At 44.3% G+C, this 26678-nt stretch overlaps 2 protein-coding genes across 2 annotated transcripts; both read right to left on the bottom strand.

Moving 5' to 3' along the window:
* Positions 1-211: 211 nt before the first annotated feature.
* LOC133612385 (galactose-specific lectin nattectin-like) lies at positions 212-1405 on the bottom strand. Its single transcript, XM_061969764.1, has 7 exons — positions 1324-1405; positions 1147-1209; positions 1048-1069; positions 891-976; positions 647-784; positions 399-525; positions 212-291 (listed from the first exon to the last, which is right to left on the bottom strand). The coding sequence occupies exons 2-7, from the start codon at positions 1207-1209 to the stop codon at positions 212-214; spliced, it is 516 nt and encodes a 171-aa protein (XP_061825748.1). The 5' UTR covers positions 1324-1405.
* A 22537-nt stretch (positions 1406-23942) lies between these two features.
* Positions 23943-25397, bottom strand: LOC133614332 (galactose-specific lectin nattectin-like). The gene is made up of 7 exons (XM_061972197.2): positions 25307-25397; positions 25106-25162; positions 24993-25011; positions 24834-24919; positions 24533-24667; positions 24337-24445; positions 23943-24212 (listed from the first exon to the last, which is right to left on the bottom strand). The coding sequence occupies exons 1-7, from the start codon at positions 25379-25381 to the stop codon at positions 24136-24138; spliced, it is 558 nt and encodes a 185-aa protein (XP_061828181.1). The 5' UTR covers positions 25382-25397; the 3' UTR covers positions 23943-24135.
* Positions 25398-26678: the final 1281 nt, after the last annotated feature.

Below are 26678 nucleotides of genomic sequence, written 5' to 3'. Positions count from 1 at the left end.
CAGCACTCACACACACAGAGTGACACACTTGATGCGGATAGACAGATCCCTTCCTTTATTTGAGAGGTTCCAAATTAGTTTGACTGACAGCAATTGGCAAAACCTGAATAGTTGCAGGAGAAGAAAAGAAACACAAAGACACCGTAGACATCTTATATTCCCTTGCAAGAGACATCAAGATGGTTGGAATGGTTGTTCCACGTGGACCGGCCTATTCGGGACATTTGCTGCACAGAAAGTAATGTTCTTCGTCGCAGTCGACTGCATCCCAGAATACCACTGTAGGAAGGACTGGGAATGTGTAAAAAAAATAAAATTAAAGGTTTGGTAAATTGCAGAGTGGATGTGCTGATAATCAGGTGCATAGAAGTCACAAGGTAAAGACACTGTCGTCATACCAGGATCAGCAGCATCGGCATCTCCGTTTATCTTCACACAGTCTAGGGGTCCATTATCATTAGGCTCGCCATTACGGAAGTTTTCAAAGTCTCTCGGAGTTCCATCAGTCCACACAAAGGTGCCATCCTGAAAGACAAAGTCACATTTCAATAAGCAACACCAAACCTCCTTCCTTGCCTGAGAAGTTGAAGATCCATGAGGGACAAACACATGCAGGCTGACGTTGTGAGCGCAAGGCTTGTCTTACCGTATTAATGTCGTTGTATCCAATCCAGGTGCATGCAAGCCGGTCACCCTTGGCAATGGTGATGAGCTCCAGGAGGATCTCGTTTTCTACGTCGGAAGTAACCGAGGCCAGATCCGCTCCAAGACATTCGCAGGTTAACTAACAAGAACATGCAAAAAGAGCTTTGGTCAAGTGTTTGGAGTTCATTTTTTTTGGAATGCACAATATTCAGGTGCAGCATATAAAAAAAAACCCGGAATGTTACCTGGGCATCAGCAAAGGTTCTCTCTGAATGTATAAACTTGAAACAGCGGTCGTCTACGCGAGTAAAGCCCTTTGGACAGGAAGGGACTGCAAAACATTTATGTTAGACACAATACTAAAAAAAGTGCGATCAAACCAGTCAAGTCGCGGCCACCTACCTTTCACCACGGCATCAGCGTTCTGTGGGAACAAAAGAGCAACGCTTGCCGTCACGACGTAAAAATCACATCCGAGAGCGAATGTCGTTTGATACTTACGCCTCCGGTCATCAGACCGCAGATCCCGCAAAGGAGGAAGAACACGCAATGAGCAACGGCCATCTGCGCAAGGAGAAATGAAACAAATCCTTGGGTTCAGAGTTGGGAAGTTCAAGGCGCTAAGTCGCCGGCGTCCACTTTTTTACCGAGTCGATGTGTAAATCTGAGAGGAGTTACCTTAGTATCGGTGGTGTTCAATGTTCAGAGGCTGTGTCGAGGACCGGGACGAGCCGTCCTTTTATATGTCAGCCCTGACGCCGCCCTGGAATGTGGACTATGTCACTCGTGTCACGTGACACATCAGACCAGTTCCCGTCCGCCACAACCAAATAAACTGACGCCAAGGGAACTTTTGATACATTTGACCGTGGCTACGCGCATTTTCATGACTTTGAAGAGCGCTTCAGTGGACTTTCCCAAATGTGCTTTCTGACAACGTCCTCCAATGTCTGGGGACCTCAGTGCACATATTCAATATGGGTTCGAACAAACGGCGATCACTCAGGGCGGCTTTTTGGACCCATGATGGGGTCCGCCGGTGGTCGTTGTTGGTAAAACAAGACCAGGCAGGGTAGCGCTGCTGCAAAGCAGGAAATGTTCCCTTGGCCTCTTTGTTAATTACTTGATCGACTCTCACGTCACACCCTGACAGCTCCCAAGTCACCTGCTGTCCTATGTTCTGTGCTCTGAATTAGGGAATGAGTCAACCAAGGGTTTGGTTGACATGACAACTTCTGCTCTTTTCGGGTCAAAGTTTGCCTGGGTTGCAAAAGCACTACGTTCTTGAACATTTTCCACAAGCAGACAAGATGAGCACCTTGTTGGCGCATTTTGGAGAGCGGCGAACCAATAAAGCTTAAAGATTTCTACCACAGGTTTGACCTGAACTGGATGTTGTTTACATCCGGACCAAAGATTTTCCAACCGCAGCCTTGATTGCTGGAACTCAACGTCACCAAACTAATTACTTTAATTTCTGGGTGGAACTTTACCGTGATAATTGACGACACACCCGGCATGAGTTGTCTGAAACAATGCTTCCTCCACTCCTTGTGACGCCAACGTTGTACTGCTGCTTGGTATGCCACTCGTCCAGTGTAATTAACCTTGAAACAAACGCTTATTACTTTCACGCCCACATTTCCTAGGCGAATGCCAACTAAAGGCGTCGTCTCGCTTCTTTTTTTTTGTTAAAGGCATAATTGTCTTGCACAATTTGCATATCACAAGTCGTTCTAGATTCGGGTGTTGTTTTCGAACCAGGTTGACTCGCCTAATTAATCACTTGACAACTCCTCTTGTGTGATTCAGTTTGTTCCAAGAACCTGGCATCTATTTTGACCTACCTGCAACACAGAATGACCAAAAGATGATCCAGAATTCTTGGTAGTTTTCAGATTTTTAATAATAATAGTAATGGATCGGATATTTTATTTAATAAAGTGCTTTTCTCGACAATCAAACCGGAGGAATATAGAAGGTATATCCATCCATCCATTTTCTACCGATTATTCCCTTCGGGGTCGCGGGGGGCGCTGGAGCCTATCTCAGCTACAATCGGGCGGAAGGCGGGGTACACCCTGGACAAGTCGCCACCTCATCGCAGGGCCAACACAGATAGACAGACAACATTCACACTCACATTCACACACTAGGGCCAATTTAGTGTTGCCAATCAACCTATCCCCAGGTGCATGTTTTTGGAGGTGGGAGGAAGCCGGAGTACCCGGAGGGAACCCACGCAGTCACGGGGAGAACATGCAAACTCCATACAGAAAGATCCCGAGCCTGGGATTGAACCCCAGACTACTCAGCACCTTCGTATTGTGAGGCAGATAAAATAAGTTAAATAGAAGGTAAAATAAGCTAAATAAAAGGTAAAGGAAAGAATATAGAAGGTAAAAAGTCAGTAAAAAAGGGGAAATAGAAGTTAAAAGTAGTAAATAAAAGGTAAACAAAAGAATATAAAAGGTAAAATAAGTTAAATAGAAGGTAAATAAGCTAAATAATAGGTAAAATAAGGAATATGGACGGTAAAAGTCAGGTAAAAAAGGGGAAATAGAAGTTAAAAGTAGTAAATAAAAGGTAAACAAAGGAATATAAAAGGTAAAATAAGTTAAATAGAAGGTAAATAAGCTAAATAATAGGTCTAACAAGGAATATGGAAGGTAAAAGTCAGGTAAAAAAGGGGAAATAGAAGTTAAAAGTAGTAAATAAAAGGTAAACAAAGGAATATAAAAGGTAAAATAAGTTAAATAGAAGGTAAATAAGCTAAATAATAGGTCAAATAAGGAATATGGAAGGTAAAAGTCAGGTAAAAAAGGGGGAATAGAAGTTAGAAGTAGTAAATAAAAGGTAAATGGAGTAATAAAGAAGGTGAAATAAGTTAAATAGAAGGTAAAAGAATCTAAATAAAATGTAAAAGAAGGAATATAGAAGGTAAAAGAAGGAATATAGAAGGTAAATTAAGTTAAAAAGAAGGTAAAAGGAGCTAAATAAAAGGTAAAAGAAGGAATAGAGAATGTAAAAGTCAGGTAAAAAAGGGGGAATTGTTATGATCCGTTGCCCGGATCATGTTTTGTTCTGTTAGTTTTGACTACCTCAGTTCTGTTTTTGTTTTTTTTGCACCCCTGGCTTTGTGTTTCAGTTGCCATGACTGCAGATTAGTTTCACCTGCTTCTGATTAGTGTTCGGGACGCTCACCTGCTCCTGGGCACTAATCAGAGAGCTATTTATTCCCGTTTCTTTCCACAATCGGTCTGGCTCCGTTGTTTGCATCACGCAACAGCTAACGACGATTATAATTTTTTGATTCCTATTTATATGCTAGCTCCCGCGCTAGCCTCCTTAGCTTTGCCTCCCGCGCTTTTGTTTTTTCCTATTTTTTTCCTGCTCGATTTATACAAATAAATCCTTCCCTACCTGCACGCTTCGTCCGGAGTTGTCCGTCTGCATCTTGGGAGAACGACCTCCGCATAACCGTGCGACCAACTCGTTACAGGAATAGAAGTTAGAAGTAATAGATAAAAGGTAAACGGAGGAATATAGAAGGTAAGATAAGTTAAATAGAAGGTAAAGAAGCTAAATAAAAGGTAAAAGAAGGAATATAGAAGGTAAAAGTCAGGTAAAAAAAATGAGAAATACAAGTTAGAAGTAGTAAATAAAAGGTAAACGGAATAATATAGAAGGTAAAATAAGTTAAATAGAAGGTAAAAGAAGCTAAATAAAAAGAAATAAAGGAATATAATACATAATGATGGAATTAATTATGTTCTATATTATTATATTGCTGACATACACATGGCTACATTGAGCACACCTGTGAAGTGAAAACCATTTCAGGTGACTACCTCTTGAAGCTCATCGAGAGAATGCCAAGAGTGTGTGAAAAAGTAATCAAACGATAAAAAAGGTTATTAAAGAGATCTCAGGACCATTAACGTATATCAGTAATCTATCATTTCAAAACAGGCAAAATCCCAAACAAAATGAAAATTGCTAAAGTTGTACCGATTTATAAGACGAGACAAGCGCCAATTTACAAATTATACACCCGTTTCTCTACTAACACTATTTTCAAAAATTATTGAAAAACTGTAAAATACTAGATTGGACAGTTTCATAAACAAACACCATAGAACTGGCACCCAATGTTCTTAAAAGAGTACTGATTTTGAATCGAGAATAGATTCTGAATCCAATTGTTATCCCTAAGAATCGAATGTGGTGCCCAAAGATTCACAGTCCTAGTATATACATTCAATCCATCCATCCATCCATCTTCTTCCGCTTATGCGAGGTCGGGTCGCGGGGGCAGCAGCTAAGCAGGGAAGCCCAGACTTCCCTCTCCCCAGCCACTTCGTCCAGCTCTTCCTGTGGGACCCCGAGGCGTTCCCAGGCCAGCCGGGAGACATAGTCTTCCCAACATGTCCTGGGTCTCCCCCGCGGCCTCCTACCAATCGGACGTGCCCTAAACACCTCCCTAGGGAGGCGTTCGGGTGGCATCCTGACCAGATCCCCGAACCACCTCATCTGGCTCCTCTCGATGTGGAGGAGCAGCGGCTTTACTTTGAGTTCCTCCCGGATGGCAGAGCTTCTCACCCTATCTCTAAGGGAGAGCCCCGCCACCCGGCGGAGGAAACTAATTTCGGCCGCTTGTACCCGTGATCTTGTCCTTTCGGTCATAACCCAAAGCTCATGACCATAGGTGAGGATGGGAACGTAGATCGACCGGTAAATTGAGAGCTTTGCCTTCCGGCTCAGCTCCTTCTTCACCACAACGGATCGATACAGCGTCCGCATTACTGAAGACGCCGCACCGATCCGCCTGTCGATCTCACGATCCACTCTTCCCTCACTCGTGAACAAGACTCCGAGGTACTAGAACTCCTCCACTTGGGGCAAGATCTCCTCCCCAACCCGGAGATGGCACTCCACCCTTTTCCGGGCGAGAACCATGGACTCGGACTTGGAGGTGCTGATTCTCATCCCAGTCGCTTCACACTCAGCTGCGAACCGATCCAGTGAGAGCTGAAGATCCTGGCCAGATGAAGCCATCAGGACCACATCATCTGCAAAAAGCAGAGACCTAATCCTGCAGCCACCAAACCAGATCCCCTCAACGCCTTGACTGCGCCTAGAAATTCTGTCCATAAAAGTTATGAACAGAATCGGTGACAAAGGGCAGCCTTGGCGGAGTCCAACCCTCACTGGAAACGTGTCCGACTTACTACCGGCAATGCGGACCAAGCTCTGGCACTGATCATACAGGGAGCGGACCGCCACAATCAGACATTCAATCCAGATTTGATTTTATTTTTTTAACGTGGGATGTCGCACAGGCCAGATTGTGGACGCTATTCATATAATCTGTGTCTGTAGAAATGTTCACTTTTTAGCCTACAAGAATTCCACTTGCAATTGGAGAAAACATGTTGTGGAAAGTTTCGAATGCTAGCGTTAGCCCTGTTGTAACTTCTTAAATGACCATGAAATGTGCTTCTTCTTTTTTTAGTACATGCCGTAGTAGATGTAGATAGGTCTTTATTGTCATTGCACAAGTACAACAAAACTTTGTTTTCAGCACAAACCCGTTCAAAATTAGACAAACAAACAGTGTACAGGGTTACAGAACAGGAACGCTGATGGGTCGCCACAAGGAGCCCCGTAAAAGATGGGGAAAAAGGTAAAACGCTGGGGAAGGACGAGTAAAAAAATACAATCCAGACTGGGCTCCTAAGGGGGCCCAGTCTGGAGTGGGAAAAAACCTCCATAGCAAAGCACGTAAACATATTACAACGTACATCTCGAGATATCTAGCAACAGAGGGAAGGGAGTGCGAGGGAATGGTGGTAGGCCGCAGCTCTCGGCGCTGACCATCCTTCGATCACCCGTATGGGATTTGCGTCGAGGGCGTTGGGTTGGGTATATTTTTGTGGATGGATGTTTGTGTGTACGCCTACAGTGTGTCTCTGTTCCGCGGCCTAGATCATGTGCAGCCGATAAGTCCCAAAGTCAACAACAACAGGTGTGTGTCCATCAGAGAGAAGAAGAAGGGAGTTTGTTGTGTCTGCGCCGCACTGTCCTTCGGGAGAGTCTCGAAGCCAGGGAAACAATCCAAGTTAGTGTTTTGTATGCGAGTGAAAATAAAATTTGCTTTTCACTCTAAATTGCCTATGACTGGTCTTCAAAAAACATGCGAGGCAGACAGTCCGATGTTATCCAAATCACAAGAGTGTCCACAGTTCTTCCCGCATCCTCCAATCATTCGTGGCAGCTTTGGGGTACTTTGAAGACTGCCAGCAACTTCCAATTTGTGGACAAACCAGAGCAACGCTTACTCCAATCAACAGATGTCCTGTTGTCATAATTCCGAATAGATAGATATCTTCACGTCCTCGACAGAAAAGGGTCGTCAGGCACGCGGCACTCTTTCTTCTCCCAAGAGTCCGCCGTTTGTCCAGCAACAACCGCTTCGTCACGACAGCAGGTTCCCCCAAACCCAAGATCTTGTCAATTTCGTTGAGGCCAGTTAAATAGTTCCAATGTTTAGATTTGAAGAACAGTGCAAAAAGAGGCAAGAAGAAAGTTAAGACAAGACAAAGAAGCAAGCAGGAGAGATAAGGGAGAGGAAAGGGTGCCAGACACCAGTGTTGGGTTAGTTACTGAAAAGCAGTAACTAGTTACAGTTACTAGTTACTTCATTTCAAAAGTAACTCAGTTACTAACTCAGTTACTTACACCAAAAAGTAATGCGTTACTGTGAAAAGTAACTATTTAGTTACTTCTTTTTTCTTTTTTTTTTAAAGCTCCAATTAATGCCCTTTTAGCCTTCATTTCAGTACTGTTATTGCACTGGAGAATAATACAATCTGTTGATCAACTTGACATGCATTTGCATCACTCAACTCTGCTAAGCCATGTGGTCTACATACAACACACAAAGACAAAGATATGTTACAAAGGCCAATTTGTTTCTGGCCAGAACAAATTGACAAAACTATTTTAAATAGCTGCAACATAACATACATAAGTAACAAACAGCATAATAACAGCATAGATGTAAACCAAGAAAGGCACACACTACATACACAAAGTCTAACCAGGCATTTTCTTCCTCAAGTAATTCTGATACAAAATCATGTCTGAAACCCAGAACACTACACATTTCCCCAGTTTTAGTTTAGAGATAAGGAAAGATTGGCCTGGCCCACTAGGATCCCTCTTTATGTTTGTGAACTTTATAGTCTATACATTTAGAGTGATGTGATAATCAAACACTCTAGAAGTCTAGAATGAATGAGTATATAAGAGAATTGACAGCAACGTTCCCTCTCAGGAGCGCGCATGTGCAATTGCGCACTGCTCAAGCGTCCTCTGCGCACGGCAAATCTATGCCATGCACAAAATCAAATAAAAAAATAAGCGCATAACAATTTTCGACACGACACGGACACGACAGAGAAAACCGTTTTCGTCATCATTGTTCAAATATTGTAACGTCTGTCGAGACGCTTTGAGGACATGAATTCCATCCATCACTTTACTGAGCAAAACTCTTTACTGTCGGCCATAAACACATCACCAAAACATTAGTAAAAAAAAATGATATCTAGCAAAACTGGTCATTTTCTGCAGTACAAACCAGACCAAAAGCAACTTTGTTATATCAACAGCAGCCGCTCGCTCTCTCACGTGCGCCAACACTTGCACATATGGCACTTAGCCAGTGATGCGTTTACAGCCACACAAAAAGTCGGACAACTCCAACACCACACATAAAGTGTCATTCCAGGTCGTTACACTATGATTTACCAATCAAATGTGTGCTTATTCTAGTGTCATTTATTAGGAATCTTAAATAATAAATATTAATCATTAAATGATGTTAGTATATTAAATAAATACTAATAAAAATATATTTTTTACAAACAGGAAGTTGCAGGAATGTACACATGATCCCCTGCTTACATCTCATTGTGCAACATGTGAATGTTTTAATGGGAACTAAATGCAATGTCTGAAAGGGGTACAAATTATTTCCAAAGCAGGTCCTCCACCCAGACAAAAAATACAAGTACACAGTTCATGAAAAACAATATTTTTTGTTATTGTCATTATAAGTGGGCCTAAACACTTATATTAGAAATGGAAATGACTGCTGTCATTTGATTATAATAATAAGAGAATGTTGTCTGTCTATCTGTGTTGGCCCTGTGATGAGGTGGGGACTTGTCCAGGGTGTACCCTGCCTTCCGCCCGAATGCAGCTGAGATAGGCTCCAGCGACCCCGAAAAGGGACAAGCGGTAGAAAATGGATGGATGGATGGAGATGTAAGTTGTTATTTAGTGAGGTTTGGGACAGGTGTGCCGCTGGTGTAGTCACAGTGTGCACGTGTGATGTTGCTCACATGGACTCCACTCAATGCTCAGGGACTTTTTGCATTTGCTCACACATGAACAATTAGAGGGAACATTGATTGACAGAGTGTGTACCTTCAGCGGTGAATGGTGGTGGTGGTGGAGGTGAAGTGGCATCAGAGTCTCTGTCTCTCTTTACTAGCTTCGTCGAAGCATGTTGCTATGTAGCTTGTTTCAGCAGATTTGAATTGCTGTTTTGGGCAGTACCGTATTTTCCGCACCATAAGGCGCCCTGGGTTAAAAGCCGCGCCTTCAATGAACGGCATATTTCAAAACTTTGTCCACCTATAAGCCGCCCGGTGTTGTAAGCCGCATCTAACTGCGCTAAAGGAATGTCAAAAAAACAGTCAGATAGGTCAGTCAAACTTTAACAATATATTAAAAACCAGCGTTCTAACAACTCTGTTCACTCCCAAAATGTACGCAAATGTGCAATCACAAACATACGTATATCAACATGGACAGAGCTGCGTGAAAAAAGCCACCCGGCCTCTTCGCGTAAACTTAAACTTACCTTAACCACTCGCTCATCTTTTCTTCATCCATCCCTTCGAGTTAGCTTTTATGATGACGCCGGCTGGAAAGGTCTCTTTTGGCAAGGTCTTCCTTTTGAATATCTCCATGGGCGGAAGTTTCTGGCCATTAGCATGGTAAGCTAGAACCACAGTGAAGGATGACTTCTCATTCCCTTTGGTGCGAATATTCACCGTACGTGCTCCCGTTGTATCCACAGTGCGGTTCACAGGAATATCAGTTGCTGTGAAATAGTAATCCGTGTGTAGATGGAGAGATTGCGTCTTTTCATGAACCGGATCCCTGACGCTTAGTAGGAGCCATTTTGTGGTCTTTACAGATGTAAACACACAAAGGAAATGAAACGTACGGTGATATCCGCGCGCTTTTTCTTCTTCTACGCGGGCGGGTGGTTGCTTACAGTAGAAGAAGAAGCGCTTCCTGTTCTATGGGGGCGGGTGCTTACCTTGGCGGTTGCTTGCGTAGAAGAAGAAGCGCTTCCTGTTCTACCGGGAAAAAAGATGGCGGCTGTTTACCGAAGTTGCGAGATCGAAACTTTATGAAAATGAATCTTAATATTTATCCATATATAAAGCGCACCGGGTTAAAAGCCGCACTGTCAGCTTTTGAGTAAATTTGTGGTTTTTAGGTGCGGCTAATAGTGCGGAAAATACGGTAAATGGCATCTTTGATCCAAAGCACAATTTACATTTAACTAAAATGTTATTTTCTTTGTGCTCGACAAAAGAAAAGTAGTGAAAATATCTCCATGTTAGCAAACTTGACTTCTGGCTCCGCCATGATCAGACACGCCCCCCCCCCGATCCCCACACTCACACTCAGACACACCCACACAGAGCGCATATGTCTCTCTTCTCCGGCTTGTGACACAAGAAGAATCAGAACGATGACACAGCAGCGCTCCGATAAAATACACTTTATACTACATAAAAAGTAACGTAAAATAACGCAGTAACGCATCATGTAGTAACGGTAACTGAGTTACTGAATATAAAAAAATAACGCGTTAGATTACTAGTTACCGCCGAAACTAACGGCGTTACAGTAACGCGTTACTTTGTAACGCGTTAGTCCCAACACTGCCAGACACACACCAACTACAGTTTAAGCGCAAGTACCATTACAAAATAGCTTCTAAATAAATCAGAAGTTACGCACCAGTTACTCGGTACTTGAGTAAATGTTTGACTGGATACTTAGTCCCACTCAAGTAAATATTTGGATGACTACTACTTTACGTTTACTCGAGTCATATTACTCTAAAGTAGCTCAAGTAACCAGAGGGGCTTTAATTTCTATATTTCTGGTTGAACTGGCTTTGTCATGTTCTGCGGAGCGTTGCTTGCAGCGTGACCCTAAGGATGCAGAGAATGGCCGGCACAATGCCAGTCAAATTAATTTAATACTCACAAGGAAGCATGAAACAAACAAAAACAGCACACTAAATATCAGTCTCAAAAGTAGACCGATGGAGGGACTTGGGTGGAACTAAATAGAACTAATTAACGAGAAACAGGTGTGCTGACAGGACATGAAACAGAAAGAGAGCACATCTACCCGGTTCTCGCTTCCCCGCATTAGCTTCCTGTTCGTCTTAGAATTTATTTTTAAAATGTTACTATTAATGGACTGGCCCCATCCAAATTTATGCTCCAGCCATGCTTGCCAACCTTGAGACCTCCGAATTTGGGAGATGGGGGAGGGGGGGATTGAGGTGTCGGGGGGTGGAGTTGGGGTTGAGGCGGCGTTTGGTGGTAGCGGGGGGTGTATATTGTAGCATCCCGGAAGAGTTAGTGCTGCAAGGGGTTCTGGGTATTTGTTCTGTTGTTTTTATGTTGTGTTACGGTGCGGATGTTCTCCCGAAATGTGTTTGTCATTCTTATTTGGTGTGGGTTCACAGTGTGGCGCATATTTGTAACAGTGTTAAAGTTGTTTATACGGCCTCCCTCAGTGTGACCTGTATCAAGTATGCTTGCATTCACTTAAGTGAGTGTGAAAAGCCGTAGATATTATGTGACCGGGTCGGCACGCTGTTTGTATGGAGGGAAAGCGGATGTGACGACAGGTTGTAGAGGACGCTAAAGGCAGTGCCCTTAAGGCACGCCCCCAATATTGTTGTCCGGGTGGAAATCGGGAGAATTTTGGGAGAATGGTTGCCCCGAGAGATTTTTGAGAGGGGCACTGAAATTCGGGAGTCTCCCGGGAAAATCGGGAGGGTTGGCAAGTATGGCTCCAGCTTATGTCCAAGGGCCAGTCCCAACTTGTGGGGCATAAAACGAGGCTTAAAACTAGGGGAGACAGGTCCTTCTCTGTTGTTGGCCCTAAACTTTGAAATATTCTGCCCCCTCATGTCAGAATGCCCCCCCACTGTTGAAGGTTTTAAGGCCCCGTTTACACTAAGCCGCTAAGGTTATCCAGGGTAAATCACACCTAACCTTATCCATGTCCACACACAACAATGCCACCGTTTAAGACCCCCGACCCCCTTCGTCCGCCGGCGCAACACGACCTAGTACCTAGTAAAGATGACTTTACTTCACTGTGAAGTTATTTAAAAGAGTTATATTGTAAATAGTTTGCTGTGCATTTTACATTTCTTTGCTGTGTTTTGTGTGCAAGTGTTTAAATTAAAATGTATCTCCTTTGAACAATATCCAGTGTTATGGTATTTCAACTGACTAGAATCCAGTGTGCTGTGGGGCCCTATTGTAGTGAATCACACCTGAGACATCATACATGAATCACATCTTTAATCGACATGAGAAAGTAGACAATGCGATAAAGAACATTTTACAACAATTACAACAATTAATCTAGACAGAGAATACCCAACGTATGGTTGTTGTGGGTTGACTTCGCCGTTGGGGTATTCATTCGTGAGATATGGCATCAGGGGACAAGCTGGGTCACCACAAAGAAAAACAGGGTCCGGATCTTCATCTTCCAGTAGTTGTTTGGTACACGAGGGTTTGGTTCTATCGTTCAGCAGTGCGGTAATGGCGGAGTTAGCGAAGATGCGAGCATCATGCACGCTGCCTGGCCATTTCACAGTCACATCCATAAAGCAATATTTGTAGTCACAGACTGGCTATCACGATCACATCCACGGGAGGAAGGGACCAAGTTTTTCGGTAAATAGACTCACAGCTGACCCGGACATTTGAAAGTTCTCTTGCCGTCTGAGAAGTGTTGTATCCAAAATAGCTGCAATCGCCCGTTGCCTTCTCTTAAGGTATTGATTTGTGATTTCCAAAAGAGCCTGTACATTGATTGATTGATTGAGACTTTTATTAGTAGGTTGCACAGTGAAGTACATATTCCGTACAATTGACCACTAAATGGTAACACCCGAATAAGTTTTTCAACTTGTTTAAGTCGGGGTCCACTTAAATGATTCATGATACAGATATATACTATCATATATACTATCATCATAATACAGTCATCACACAAGATAATCATCAGGGTGTATACATTGAATTATTTACATTATTTACAATTCGGGGTGTGGAGGGGGGGGGTTAGGTTTGGTTGTTATCATCAGTCATCAACAATTGAGAACAGAGAAATGGATATTGAAACAGTGTAGGTCTGACTTGGTAGGATATGTACAGCAAGTATTGGACATAGAGAGAGAGAGAGATCAGAAGGCATAAGAAAAGTATCTACATTTGATTGTTTACATTTGATTCTTAACAATCCGGGGAGGGTGTTAGTTTAGGGTTGAAGTTGCCTTGAAGTGTACTTTTATTGCAGTTTTGAAGGAGGACAGAGATGCCCTTTCTTTTATACCTGTTGGGAGCGCATTCCACATTGATGTGGCATAGAAAGAGAATGTATTAAGACCTTTGTTAGATCGGAATCTGGGTTTAACGTGGTTAGTAGAGCTCTCCCCGGTCATTTACGTTAAGGAAGTAGCTTGACATGTACTTCGGTATCAGGGAGGTGTAGCGGATTTTATAGACTAGGCTCAGTGCAAGTTGTTTTACTCTGTCCTCCACCCTGAGCCAGCCCACTTTGGAGAAGTGGGTAGGAGTGAGGTGGGATCTGGGGTGGAGGTCTAGAAGTAATCTGACTAGCTTGTTCTGGGATGTTTGGAGTCTAGATTTGAGGGTTTTGGAGGTGCTCGGGTACCAGGAGGTGCATGCGTAATCGAAAAAGGGTTGAACGAGAGTTCCCGCCAGAATCTTCATGGTGCTTTTGTTGACCAGAGAGGAGATTCTATAGAGAAATCTAGTTCGACTTTTTGATTACCTTGGTTACCATTTTATCACAGGAAAGATTAGCTTCTAGAATGGAACCTAGGTAGGTGACCTCATTCTTCTTGGTGACAACAATGTCAGCCACTTTTATAGTGAAGTCATTGACTTTCTTAAGGTTTATGTGGGACCCAAACAGGATGGATTCTGTTTTACCCAAGTGTATGGATAGCTTGTTGTCAGCGAGCCAGGTGCAAGTTCTACAGAGTTCAGCACTGAAGATTTTCTCCACCTGTGACTTGTCCCTGTCTGATACCAGCAGGGCCGAGTCATCCGCAAACAAGAACAATTCTCAGTCGCATGCTGATGACAAGTCGTTTATGTATACTAGGAACAGTAAAGGCCCCAATATACTGCCTTGGGGGACTCCACAGCTCACTGAGAGAGGGGGGGGGGACACGGTGCCGTTCACCTCTACCACCTGTTCCCTCCCCTCCAAGTAAGATTGCATCCAGCTCGATGAGGTTTTGTCAAATCCGATTGCTCTGAGCTTATCCAACAGTATAGCGTGGTCAACGGTGTCAAAGGCCTTCTGAAGATCCAGCATGACCATGCCGCAGTATTTGCCCGCGTCCACCTCATGTTTGATGTGGTCGGTCAGATAGAGAAAGCATGTGTCCGTGGAGTGGTTAGTTCTGAAGCCGGATTGGAATTTGTACATGAGTTTATTGGTGGCAAGATAACCATTGACCTGTTCATAAACTATTTTTTCCATTACTTTCGAAATGGAACTGAGAATAGAAACAGGTCGGTAGTTGCCAGGTTCCAATTTGCTTCCTTTTTTAAAGAGGGGAGTTACTCTTGCTATCTTAAAATCTTTTGGTACTTGGCCTTGTGAAATTGAGAGGTTTATTATGTGCGTGATAATTGGGGCAATGATGGAGGCAGAGTCCATGAGGAATCTGGAGGGGATATTGTCAAGGCCGGTGGCCTTGTTTGGGTGGAGCGCGCTCAATTTTTTAAGCACCTCATCCGCTGAGACCATTTCAAATTTGAAATCATTGTTGGATACTCCTAGCTTTCTGTAGAAGGCTTTAATGTGTTCTACACACGTCTACATCGTGCTTGACTGCACATTGAAACAAAAGAAACATGCCCCTGGCTGGAAGAATAGACCGAAGGTCAACAATACTATTATTACTGAACTCAACCCTGGACCTGTAACCACACGGTTAATGCTGTCCCGCCTGGCGAAGCCTAGCAATGCTACTGCTAGCGACGCCATTGAAGCTAACTTAGCTGCGGGACCTCCTATTGGCTCATCACAACTCAAGCTCACCTGTGCTCCAGCGATCGGCGGCTCGACGGAGGACTTCGCCCCGTTCATCGACACGGTCGGCGGCTCGGCGGCGGCGGTGGAGGACGACCCAGACATTGGTGAAGGCAGCGACTCGGCGTCGAACGGCGCGGCGTGCGGCGCGGCGCGGCGCGGCCTTGGCGCGGCGCCGGCGGTGGAGGACGACCCAGACATCGGTGAAGGCAGCGACCCGGCGGCGAACGGCGCGGCGTGCAGCGCGGCGGCGGTGGTGGAGGACGACCCAGACATCGGTGAAGGCAGCGACCCGGCGGAAAACGGCGCGGCGTGCAGTGCGGCGGCGGCGGTGGAGGACGACCCAGACATTGGTCAAGGCAGCGACCCGGCGGCGACCGGCGCGGTGAGCGGCGTGGCGAGCAGCGCGGTGAGCAGCGCGGTGAGCAGCGCGGCGGCGGCGGTGGAGGACGACCAAGACATCAATAAAGGCAACGAGCCGGCGGCGACCGGCGCGGCGAGCAGCTGGGCGGCGGCGGTGGAGGACGACCCAAACATCGGTGAAGGCAGCGACCCAGCGGAGAACGGCACGGAGACGAACAGCGCGGCGGCGGTCAACATGGTGACTGTCGACATCTACACCCCGGTCTGCAGTGGAGAGGCGGGGGTCCACGCGGCCTCTTCCCGGTCCCTGACGGTCGAGGACGCGGCGTCTGGACCCACGGCATACACAGGATTTAGGGGCGCCTTCATACATCCATTTTCTTTATTTTCTTTGTCTTCAAACGGACAAAAGCCAGCGAAAATGAAAAAATACTCCAGTGATAATTTCAATTTAAAATTAGATGAGTGGGACTGGTCCCATGTGCTCGCGAGCAACCTGGTCGATGTTGCTTGGGATCGCTTCAAAACAGCGTTCCTAAAGATACTAAATGACATGGCTCCCGTGAAAACAGTCAGGATCAAAGCCCGTTCGGAACCATGGATGAATCCGGACCTAGTAGCTGCCATAAAAGACAGAGACAGAAAATACTCCGAATACCACAAGTGTAAAACAGAAGTAGATAAACAACCCAATAATATCAATCTCAAATCACTCCTTTCAACTCTCAAAAAGCAATGCAATAAATTAAGAAACAAGTCAACCAACCTGACTAAATCCTTAAAAAAAAATTACATTAACGACAAAATAGAGGAAAGCACAAATAAGCCACGTGAGCTCTGGAAAAGTCTCAACAACCAGCTTCATGGTTGCAGCCAGAAACTTAAAACCAGACTCACCAACATCAGCATCAAGGAGGGTGACTCCCTCATTACAGACAAAATGGAGGTAGCAAGCAGACTTAACGCCTTTTTCACCAGCATAGCCGCAACTCTTGCCAACAAGCTGTCCCACCACTCTGGTCGCTTTGGTGTAGAACACATTAAAGCCTTCTACAGAAAGCTAGGAGTATCCAACAATGATTTAAAATTAGAAATGGTCACAGCTGATGAGGTGTTTAAAAAATTGATCGCTCCACCCAAACAAGGCCCCCGGCCTTGACAATATCCCCTCCAGATTCCTCAGGGACTCTGCCTCCATCATTGCCCCGATCATCACGCACATAATAAACATATCAATTACACAAGGCCAAGTACCAAAAGATTTTAAGATAGCAAGAGTAACTCCCCTCTTTAAAAAAGGAAGCAAATTGGAACCTGGCAACTACCGACCTGTTTCTATTCTCAGTTCCATTTCGAAAGTAATGGAGAAAATAGTTTATGAACAGGTTGATAGTTACCTTGCCACTAATAAACTCATGTACAAATTCCAATCCGGCTTCAGAACTAACCACTCCACGGACACATGTCTTCTCTATCTGACCGACCACATCAAACATGAGGTGGACGCGGGCAAATACTGCGGCATGGTCATGCTGGACCTTCAGAAGGCCTTTGACACCGTTAACCACGCTATAATATTGGATAAGCTCAGAGCAATCGGATTTAACAAAACCTCATCGAGCTGGATGCAATCTTACTTGGAGGGGAGGGAGCAGGTGGTAGAGGTGAACGGCACAGTGTCCCCCCCCCGCCCCTCTCAGTGAGCTGTGGAGTCCCCCAAGGCAGTGTATTGGGGCCTTTACTGTTCCTAATATACATAAACGACTTGTCATCGGCATGCGACTGTGAATTGTTCTTGTTTGCGGATGACTCGGCCTTGCTGGTATCAGACAAGGACAAGTCACAGGTGGAGAAAATCCTCAGTGCCGAACTCTGTAGAACATGCACCTGGCTCGCTGACAACAAGCTATTCATACACTTGGGTAAAACGGAATCCATCCTGTTTGGGTCCCACATCAACCTTAAGAAAGTCAATGACTTCACTATAAAAGTGGGTGACATTGTTATCACCAGGAAAGATGAGGTCACCTACCTAGATTCCATTCTAGAGGCTAATATTTCCTGTGATAAAATGGCAACCAAGCTAATCAAAAAGGTAAACCAACAAACGAGATTTCTCTATAGAATCTCCTCTCTGGTCAACAAAAGCACCATGAGGATTCTGGCGGGAACTCTCGTTCAACCCTTTTTCGATTACGCATGCACATCCTGGTACCCAACACCTCCAAAACCCTCAAATCTAAACTCCAAACATCCCAGAACAAGCTAGCCAGATTACTTCTAGACCTCCACCCCAGATCCCACCTCACTCCTACCCAGTTCTCCAAAGTGGGCTGGCTCAGGGTGGAGGACAGAGTAAAACAACTTGCACTGAGCCTAGTCTATAAAATCCGCTACACCTCCCTGATACCGAAGTACATGTCAAACTACTTCCTTAACTTCCTTAATGACCGCCATGACCACAACACCAGGGGGAGCTCTACTAACCACGTTAAACCCAGATTCCGAACTAACAAAGGTCTTAACTCATTCTCATTCTATGCCACATCAATGTGGAATGCGCTCCCAACAAGTATAAAAGAAAGTGCATCTTTATCGTCCTTCAAAACCGCAATAAAAGTTCACCTCTAGGCAGCTACAACCCTAAAGTAACACCCTCCCCGGATTGTTAATAATCAAATGTAAACAATCAAATGCAGATACTTTTTCTTATGCCTTCTGATCTCTCTCTCTCTCTCTCTCTCTCTCTCTCTCTCTCTCTCTCTCTCTCTCTCTCTCTCTCTCTCACTCTCTCTCTCTCTCTCTCTCTCTCTGCCCACTACTTGCTGTCCATATCCTACCAAGTCAGACCTACACTGTTTCAATATCCATTTCTCTGTTCTCAATTGTTGATGACTAATGATAACAACCAAACCCAAAAGTTGTTGGTTGTTATTGACGTTGAAGTTGGAGAGCAGTTCAGTTCGTTGTTTGGCTGGAGCTGCTTAGGGGAGCAAGAGGAGCAGGAGGGAGAGAAGGGAGAGAGAAGCATATTGATCTTCATCCAAGTGAAGGGGGAGGGGCGGAGTTGGAGAGGGGGGGGCCTGGTGGGGGTGGATTTCATTTTCGCGGGGTTTGGTCCATTTTAAAACAGGGAAAATGGAAGCGTGAAGGTGCCCCTAAATCCTGTGTATGCCGCGGGTCCAGACGCCGCATCATCGACCCTCAGGGACGGGTAGAGGCCGCTTGGACCTCCGCCACACCATCTCCACTGCAGACCAGGGTGTCGATGTCGACAGTCAACTCGTTGCTGTTCGTCGCTGTGCTGTTCACCGCCGGGTCGCTGCCTTCACCGATGTCTGGGTCGTCCTCCACCGCCGCCGCCGAGCCGCCGACCGTGTCGATGAACGGGACGAAGTCTTCCGTCGAGCCGCCGATCACTGGAGCACAGGTGAGCTTGAGTTGAGATGAACCGATAGGCGGTCCCGCAGCTAAGTTAGCTTCAATGGCGTCACTAGCAGTAGCATTGCTGGGCTTCGCCAGGCAGGACAACATTAACCGTGTGGTTATAGTTCCAGGGTTGAGTTCAGTGTCTCCTGATAGTAGAAGTAATAGTAGTATTGTTGATCTTCAGTCTATCCTTCCAGTCAGGTGCATGTTTCTTCTGTTTCGATCGCGTTAGCTCCGAAACTAAAGTGCTTCACCGAAGTATTGTCGATGAGATAAAAGTCACTGTGAATGTCCATTTCGCGTTCCTGACTCTCATTTTCAGGAGGGTAAAGTATTCGAGGAGGTTTAAAATATAAATCCGTGATCCACAGTAGAAAAAGGAGGAAGTGTGGGATCATCCGAATAATTGATTGTATTCCCGAGCCGTAGCGAAAGAGGATGCTACCGCCCATCTTGGCGTCCAGAACTGGATGTAGTAGAAGGAGAAACACGGGCATGTCTGGATGATCCGCCTCCATCGTTGTTATGAAGCTGCCTGTGGCGCGTTCTTTCTGATGTCTTTTCCTGTGTGGGCGTGGTCTTTCTGGCGTCACTTCCTCTCCGAACTCACTTTGTAAACAATCAATGAGTCCATACACAGCTCAGTGCCGGAGATTCAAGAATTACACGGCTGACTTATCCGTGTAAAAATTTGTCCGAGGAGGGGGACCTTAAACGCTGGTTTAGTGTGGCTGAAACGGGGCTCGGGCTAAATAATTATTCGTTTAAGGGGATAAACGCCTTAGTGTAGACATGGTCTTGAAACCCGCTTTTATTCTCTGCCTCTTTTCAGCTTAAACATATAAGTCATTGTCCAAGAGTCTCTTTAAAACCTGATTTACGTGTACTTGGTGAGTGTTACTGTCAGGTGAATAAATCAATATATTGTCAAGGTAAACATACACGAAATGGTCCAGGAAGTCTCTTGGAACTTCATTGATCATGGCTTGGAACACGGCGGGGGCATTGGTGAGTCCAAAGGGCATGACCCTGTGTTCATAGTGGCTGCTGGGTGTGTTGAATCCGGTCTTCCACTCGTCTCCCTCTCTTATTTGGACCAGATGGTAAACGTTGCGCAGGTCCAGCTTGGTGAATATTTTAGCCTGTTGGAGTTGGTCGAAGACAGAAGACATGCGGGGAAGAGGGTAACGGTTCTTGATGGTATTGTCATTCAGTGGGCTGTAATCAATGTAGGGTCTTAACGACCAGTCTTTCTTCTTCACAAAGAAGAACCCCGCTCCTGCCGTAGATGACGGGCGAATCAAGCCTGCTTCAAGTGATGCTGAGATGTATTTGTTCATGGCAGCCCTTTCTGGACAAGAGACGGAGTACAGACGCCCCTTGGGAATATCAATCAATCAATGTTTACTTAAAAAGCCCTAAATCACAAGTGTCTCAAAGGGCTGCACAAGCCACAACTACATCCTCGGCTCAGATCCCACATCAGGGCAAGAAAAAACTCAACCCAATGGGATGACAATGAGAAACTATGGAGGGGACCGCAGATGTGGGGACATACATATCTGTGGTAATAAAACCCAGTTGTAGCTGGGATGCGTTGTCTGTAATCTCCTTACTAATGAGTTTAATTTTCTTATTAAAGAAATTCATGAAGTCATCTGCCGAGTGGGTGGAGCTACTGGGAGGAGTCCCTTGTTGGGTTAGCTATGCTACTGTACAAACAAATGTTTAGGATTGTTTTTGTTGAGGCGGATGAGATTTGAGTAGTAATTAGCTTTAGCTAAGGTAAGCATGCGTTTATAAGTTACTAAACTATCACTCCATGCTTGATGGAACACCTCAAGTTTAGTTGCGCGCCATTTGCGTTCCAGCTTTCTATATAATAGTTTAAGAGCTCTAGTTTCTTCTGTAAACCATCACAGATAGATGGTCTGAGGAGCCGAGGTGGGGGCGTGGTGCAGCTTTATACGCTTGTTTAATATTACTATACACCAAGTCCAATCTGCTTCCACCCCTGGTTGCAAAATTCACATATTGATGGAAATCAGGGAAAACTGTTTTCATGTTAGCTTGATTAAAATCCCCTGCCACAATGAAAACTCCCTCTAAATATGTAGTTTGCAGTTCATTGATGGAGCAGTACAAAGCATTCAAAGCTTCTTTGGTGTTAGCATTGGGGGGAATGTACACTGCTGTGAAGATCATAGCACTGAATTCCAATACTGCTAACGATGGATTCTGATGCGTCATCTATGTTGCTGCTTCTTGATCTTAGCGCTGCTTTCGATACCGTCGATCATAATATTTTATTAGAGCGTATCAAAACTCGTATTTGTATGTCAGACTTAGCCTTGTCGTGGTTTAACTCTTATCTTACTGACAGGATGCAGTGCGTCTCCCATAATAATGTGACCTCGGACTATGTTAAGGTAATGTACTCACATGCTGCCGCTAGGCGACATCATACGCAAATACGGTGTTAGCTTTCACTGTTATGCTGATGACACCCAACTCTACATGCCCCTAAAGCTGACCAACACGCCGGATTGTAGTCAGCTGGAGGCGTGTCTTAATGAAATTAAACAATGGATGTCCGCTAATTTATTGCAACTCAACGCCAAAAAACCGAAATGCTGATTATCGGTCCTGCTAGACACCGACATTTATTTAATAATACCACCTTAACATTTGACAACCAAACAATTACACAAGGCGACTCGGTAAAGAATCTGGGTATTATCTTCGACCCAACTCTCTCGTTTGAGTCACACATTAAGAGTGTTACTAAAACGGCCTTCTTTCATCTCCGTAATATCGCTAAAATGCGTTCTATTTTATCCACTAGCGACGCTGAGATCATTATTCATGCGTTCGTTACGTCACGTCTCGATTACTGTAACGTATTATTTCCGGGTCTCCCTATGTCTAGCATTAAAACATTATAGTTGGTACAAATTGCGGCTGCTAGACTTTTGACAAGAACAAGAAAGTTTGATCATATAACGGCCATTACTGGCTCACCTGCACTGGCTTCCTGTGCACTTAAGATGTGACTTTAAGGTTTTACTACTTACGTATAAAATACTACACGGTCTAGCGCCATCCTATCTTGCCGATTGTATTGTACCATATGTCCCGGCAAGAAATCTGCGTTCAAAGAACTCTGGCTTATTAGTGATTCCCAGAGCCCAAAAAAAGTCTGCGGGCTACAGAGCGTTTTCTATTTGGGCTCCAGTACTATGGAATGCCCTCCCGGTAACAGTTAGAGATGCTACCTCAGTAGAAGCATTTAAGTCCCATCTTAAAACTCATTTGTATACTCTAGCCTTTAAATAGCCCCCCTGTTAGACCAGTTGATCTGCCGTTTCTTTTCCTTTCTCCTCTGCTCCCCCCTATCCCTTGTGGAGGGGGGACACAGGTCCGATGGCCATGGATGAAGTGCTGGCTGTCCAGAGTCAGGACCCGGGGTGGACCGCTCGCCTGTGCATCGGTTGGGAACATCTCTGCGCTGCTGACCCGTCTCCGCTCGGGATGGTTTCCTGCTGACCCCCCTATGGACTGGACTCTTACTATTATGTTGGATCCACTATGGACTGGACTCTCACAATATTGAGTGATATATATCATATATATATATATATATATATATATATATATATATATATATATATATATATATATATTGTTGATGTAGATGATCTATATCTGCTGTACACATTTACTTGAGAAAAGTGTGGGATACGTATCTTGCCTTATTTGTATTAGACTTTATTAAATGTTTGGGTAGAATTTTATTCAACAAAACCAGTTATTTAAGATATTTAATGTTCCCACTTGAAAACTTTTAATTTTTTTTTGCAAATAATCATTAACTTAGAATTTAATGGCAGCAACACATTGCAAAGAAGTTGTCACAGGGGGATTTTTACAACTGTGTTACATGGCTTTTCCTTTTAACAACACTCAGTAAACGTTTGGGAACTGAGGAGACACATTTTTGAAGTGGAATTATTTCCCATTCTTGCTTGATGTACAGCTTAAGTTGTTCAACGGTCCGGGGTCTCCGTTGTCGTGTTTCACACTCCATAGTGCGCCACACATTTTCAATGGGCGACAGGTCAGGACTACAGGCAGGCCAGTCTAGTACCCGCACTCTTTTAGTATGAAGCCACACTGTTGTAACACGTGCAGAATGTGGCTTGGCATTGTCTTGCTGAAATAAGCAGGGGCGTCCATGAAAATTACCTTGCTTGGATGGCAACATATCTTGCTCCAAAACCTGTATGTACCTTTCAGCATTAATGGCGCCTTCACAGATGTGTAAGTTACCCATGCCTTGGGAACTAATACACCCCCATACCATCATAGATGCTGGCTTTTCAACTTTGCGCCTCGAACAGTCCGGATAGCTATTTTCCTCTTTGGTATGAAGGACACGACGTCCACAGTTTCCAAAAAACATTTGAAATATGGACTCGTCAGACCACAGAACACTTTTACACTTTGCATCAGTCCATCTTAGATGAGCTCGGGCCCAGCGAAGCGTTTCTGGGTGTTGTCGATAAATGGCTTTAGCTTTGCATAGGAGAGTTTTAACTTGCACTTACAGATGTAGCGACCAACTGTAGTTACTGACAGTGGTTTTCTGAAGTGTTCCGGAGCCAATGTGGTGATATCCTTAACACACTGATGTCGCTTTTTGATGCAGTACCGCCTGAGGGATCGAAGGTCACGGGCATTCAATGTTGGTTTTGGGCGTTGCCGCTTACGTGCAGTGATTTCTCAGGATTCTCTGAACCTTTTGATGGTATTACGGACCGTAGATGGTGTAATCCCTAAATTCCTTGCAATAACTGGTTGAGAAATGAAAGAAAGCTTAGGAATTTTCCTCGTTAAGAGTTATTCCTCAGGATTTATTTTATTTCTGTCAGAATGAAAAACAAGTCAATGTGTTTCCCTTCAGTGAGATCGTAAGCTGACAGACTGACCATTCAGAAAGTAAACACACAAACAGGTGCATAGGCAGATAGACGCGTTTATTTCAGAAAACCCTTTGAATCTTGCGAATTAGTTTGACCGACAATCATGGAAACATGGAACCGCGTTGAAGGAAAAGAAGAAAAGGCGATGATAATTATTGGTCGAAGGACACTACATCGAAGTTCGGCGTCGTCTTAGAACATTGTGGATAAGACATTGCTGCAGAGAACAGGATTAGTGTTTGCAGGACGCATCTTTGGAGCAGACAAAGTTGTTCAGATCAGTGCAATCGTCGTCATTCCATTGATTTGCTGCAAATAGACAAAAAAAAACTTTAGCGAGGATTCTCCGTGCATGTTGCATTTCTTGTATTTCCTCTAACAGACCAGACGTCACAAAAATATTCTGATCGGCGTAAAGAATATATTTACTTACTGGAATTAATCTCTCCACAGTCCTCTGTGCCACCGAAGTTGTCTGGCTGTATAGCCGCAAAGTCTTCGAATTTGAACGGGCTGCCATCAGTCCATAGGAATACGTCCTCCTGTAAACCCAACACACATAGTGACGCTACGGTTTTCTATGACTCCATTCTCAAAGTTGATGTGTCAAGTAAACGCAGATGTTTCACCGTAATTGCGTCACTGAATCCAATCCAGGTGCTTGAGGCTGCAAAGCCCGCTTCTGCTATAATTGCCATTACTAGCTCGTTCTCAAGAGCATTTCGGATGGATGCCAGGTTTCCGCCTTTTAAGATGCAAACTTGCTAACGGGAGAACGTTCGGGAAAAAAAATCAAGAAAGACACAAATCTTGCACTCAAATGCTTGAAAGCAGGTCTAGTTCCGATGGTTTTAGACATAACTCAGCGCAAAGTGTTACGTAAACGAACAATGATATCTGGTGACTGGTTCTAAGATCAATCTTTCATACCTCTGCATCGGAGAATATCCTTTGCTGCTGTACAAAGATGAAACAGCGATCGTTCAGCAGGTACCAGCCATCTGGACAAGAAGGCTCTGCAACAAAAATATAACACAGTTTGACAAAACAGTATTTAAGATGGACGCTGAATACGTTGAGGCTACGAACCTTTGCACTTGTTTGCGGACTGCAAGAAGGAGAAGAAGAAAATAGTTCAAATCGATGCATCTACTAAACGAAACGCAATGAGTGGAAGGAGGGATAGAAAATTCTCTACTTACAACCATCAGTCCCCCGAACCCGCAAAGGAGGAGTAGCACGCCAAAAGTCAAAGCCATCTGTGCAGCGATAGAAATGAAAACACAAAATTGCTTATCAAAAAACGTATCAATTGCAAGACTCTCAATTCGGCGTGTTGAGTTCTCGTTATAAAGTCTCAACATTAAAGAAAAGTCCCTATAAGTAAGGCTGTCAAATGTTACCTCTGCACTCTTGGAGCTTGCCGCTGAGAAGATGTGCTGAGGGAGAAAACGGGTTGCTCTTTTATGTGCTGACATGATACCAGCATGGAATGTTGACTATGTCACGTGACTCATGAACGGCACTTAGCACACCCGCAATTAAACAGCACTCTTCTTGATGTGGCATCTTTTTAATCCAAAAACAACATCAGTTCAAACTGGTGCGACCGGTTCTGTGCCACAATTAAGAGGAATGCTTATTTCATCACTGCAATGGATTACTTTTCCAAAGACACACCTTGTTTGGGGGTGATCACTGGACAGGGGGGTGCGGGGTTTACATTGAGCGTTTTATCAAGACGTCATCGCATTGGCAGCTGAATCACAAGACAACAACAGCAGAATAAACACACTATTTAGTTGGTCATTGGAAAGACCAACACGCTGCCTCTCACCGACCACTCAGGTTTATCAGGCCAGCGTCTCAATCTTGCCGATTTCATCAAAGTTACTCATTACTTTCATTGAGTTACAGACCAAACAGACGCGTAGCGAGCGAATATGAGCGCGGGTGCTGAATGAGGTCAACAAATTTCGAACGCACTCATACAGGGTTTGACGGTTTCTGAGGTACAACAACATATTCAGCAATGCAAAAGATAAGTCGCTTTTGCGCAAATTTGACCCGAAATGTCCGTAGTCCCTTTTTTTAACGGCCTGTGACACAATCTAAAAAATAATATAAAAAATAAAAATGTATGACCTATTTTTTAACACTTTTATGAGTGGGACCCTTTTAGGTCCCCAAGAATTTTAGTGGGATTTTTTTTTTTTTTTTTTTGTACAAAAGTTGTATTTGTAAACTGAGACATCGTTGGACATTGGATTGAGTTCAGAAAAACACGAAGGGTTTTCGACGAGTCACGGTGGAGGTCACGCCTTGGAAGTGTTGTGTACGGCGAGCTTATTAATTAGTCACCTGACTCCACCGGAATTAGAAGAATTACAATTGTCGGCAGGGAGGAACACATGTGGGCACCGTTGCGAAAAAAGTGTTTTTGAGGAAGGACATTGGTAGGAGTGCCCACATCCAGCTGGCGGTCGAGGGTGGAGACTATCGCAGCTTTCCGGAAAAACAGGACGTTCGCGGACACACATTTCACTTTTATTAACAATTGCTCTTGGCGGGTATTAATGTTAATTGTTTTTTCTTCCTCCAAACTATGTCCAACATGCTTGGGGATTAGGGATGGGTGAAAAATGTTCCACAAACTCAAATGTTTCACAAACTCAAAAAAATATTTGACAAACAAAAAATGTTTTGACAAACACAAAAACATGTTACACAAACACAAACATAACTTGGTGCAGTAATTTCCCTCCATATCATACT

Source organism: Nerophis lumbriciformis, linkage group LG01 (assembly GCF_033978685.3).
Source record: "Nerophis lumbriciformis linkage group LG01, RoL_Nlum_v2.1, whole genome shotgun sequence".
Classification (NCBI taxonomy): domain Eukaryota; kingdom Metazoa; phylum Chordata; class Actinopteri; order Syngnathiformes; family Syngnathidae; genus Nerophis; species Nerophis lumbriciformis.
This window is presented reverse-complemented; position numbering and strand designations above follow the sequence as displayed.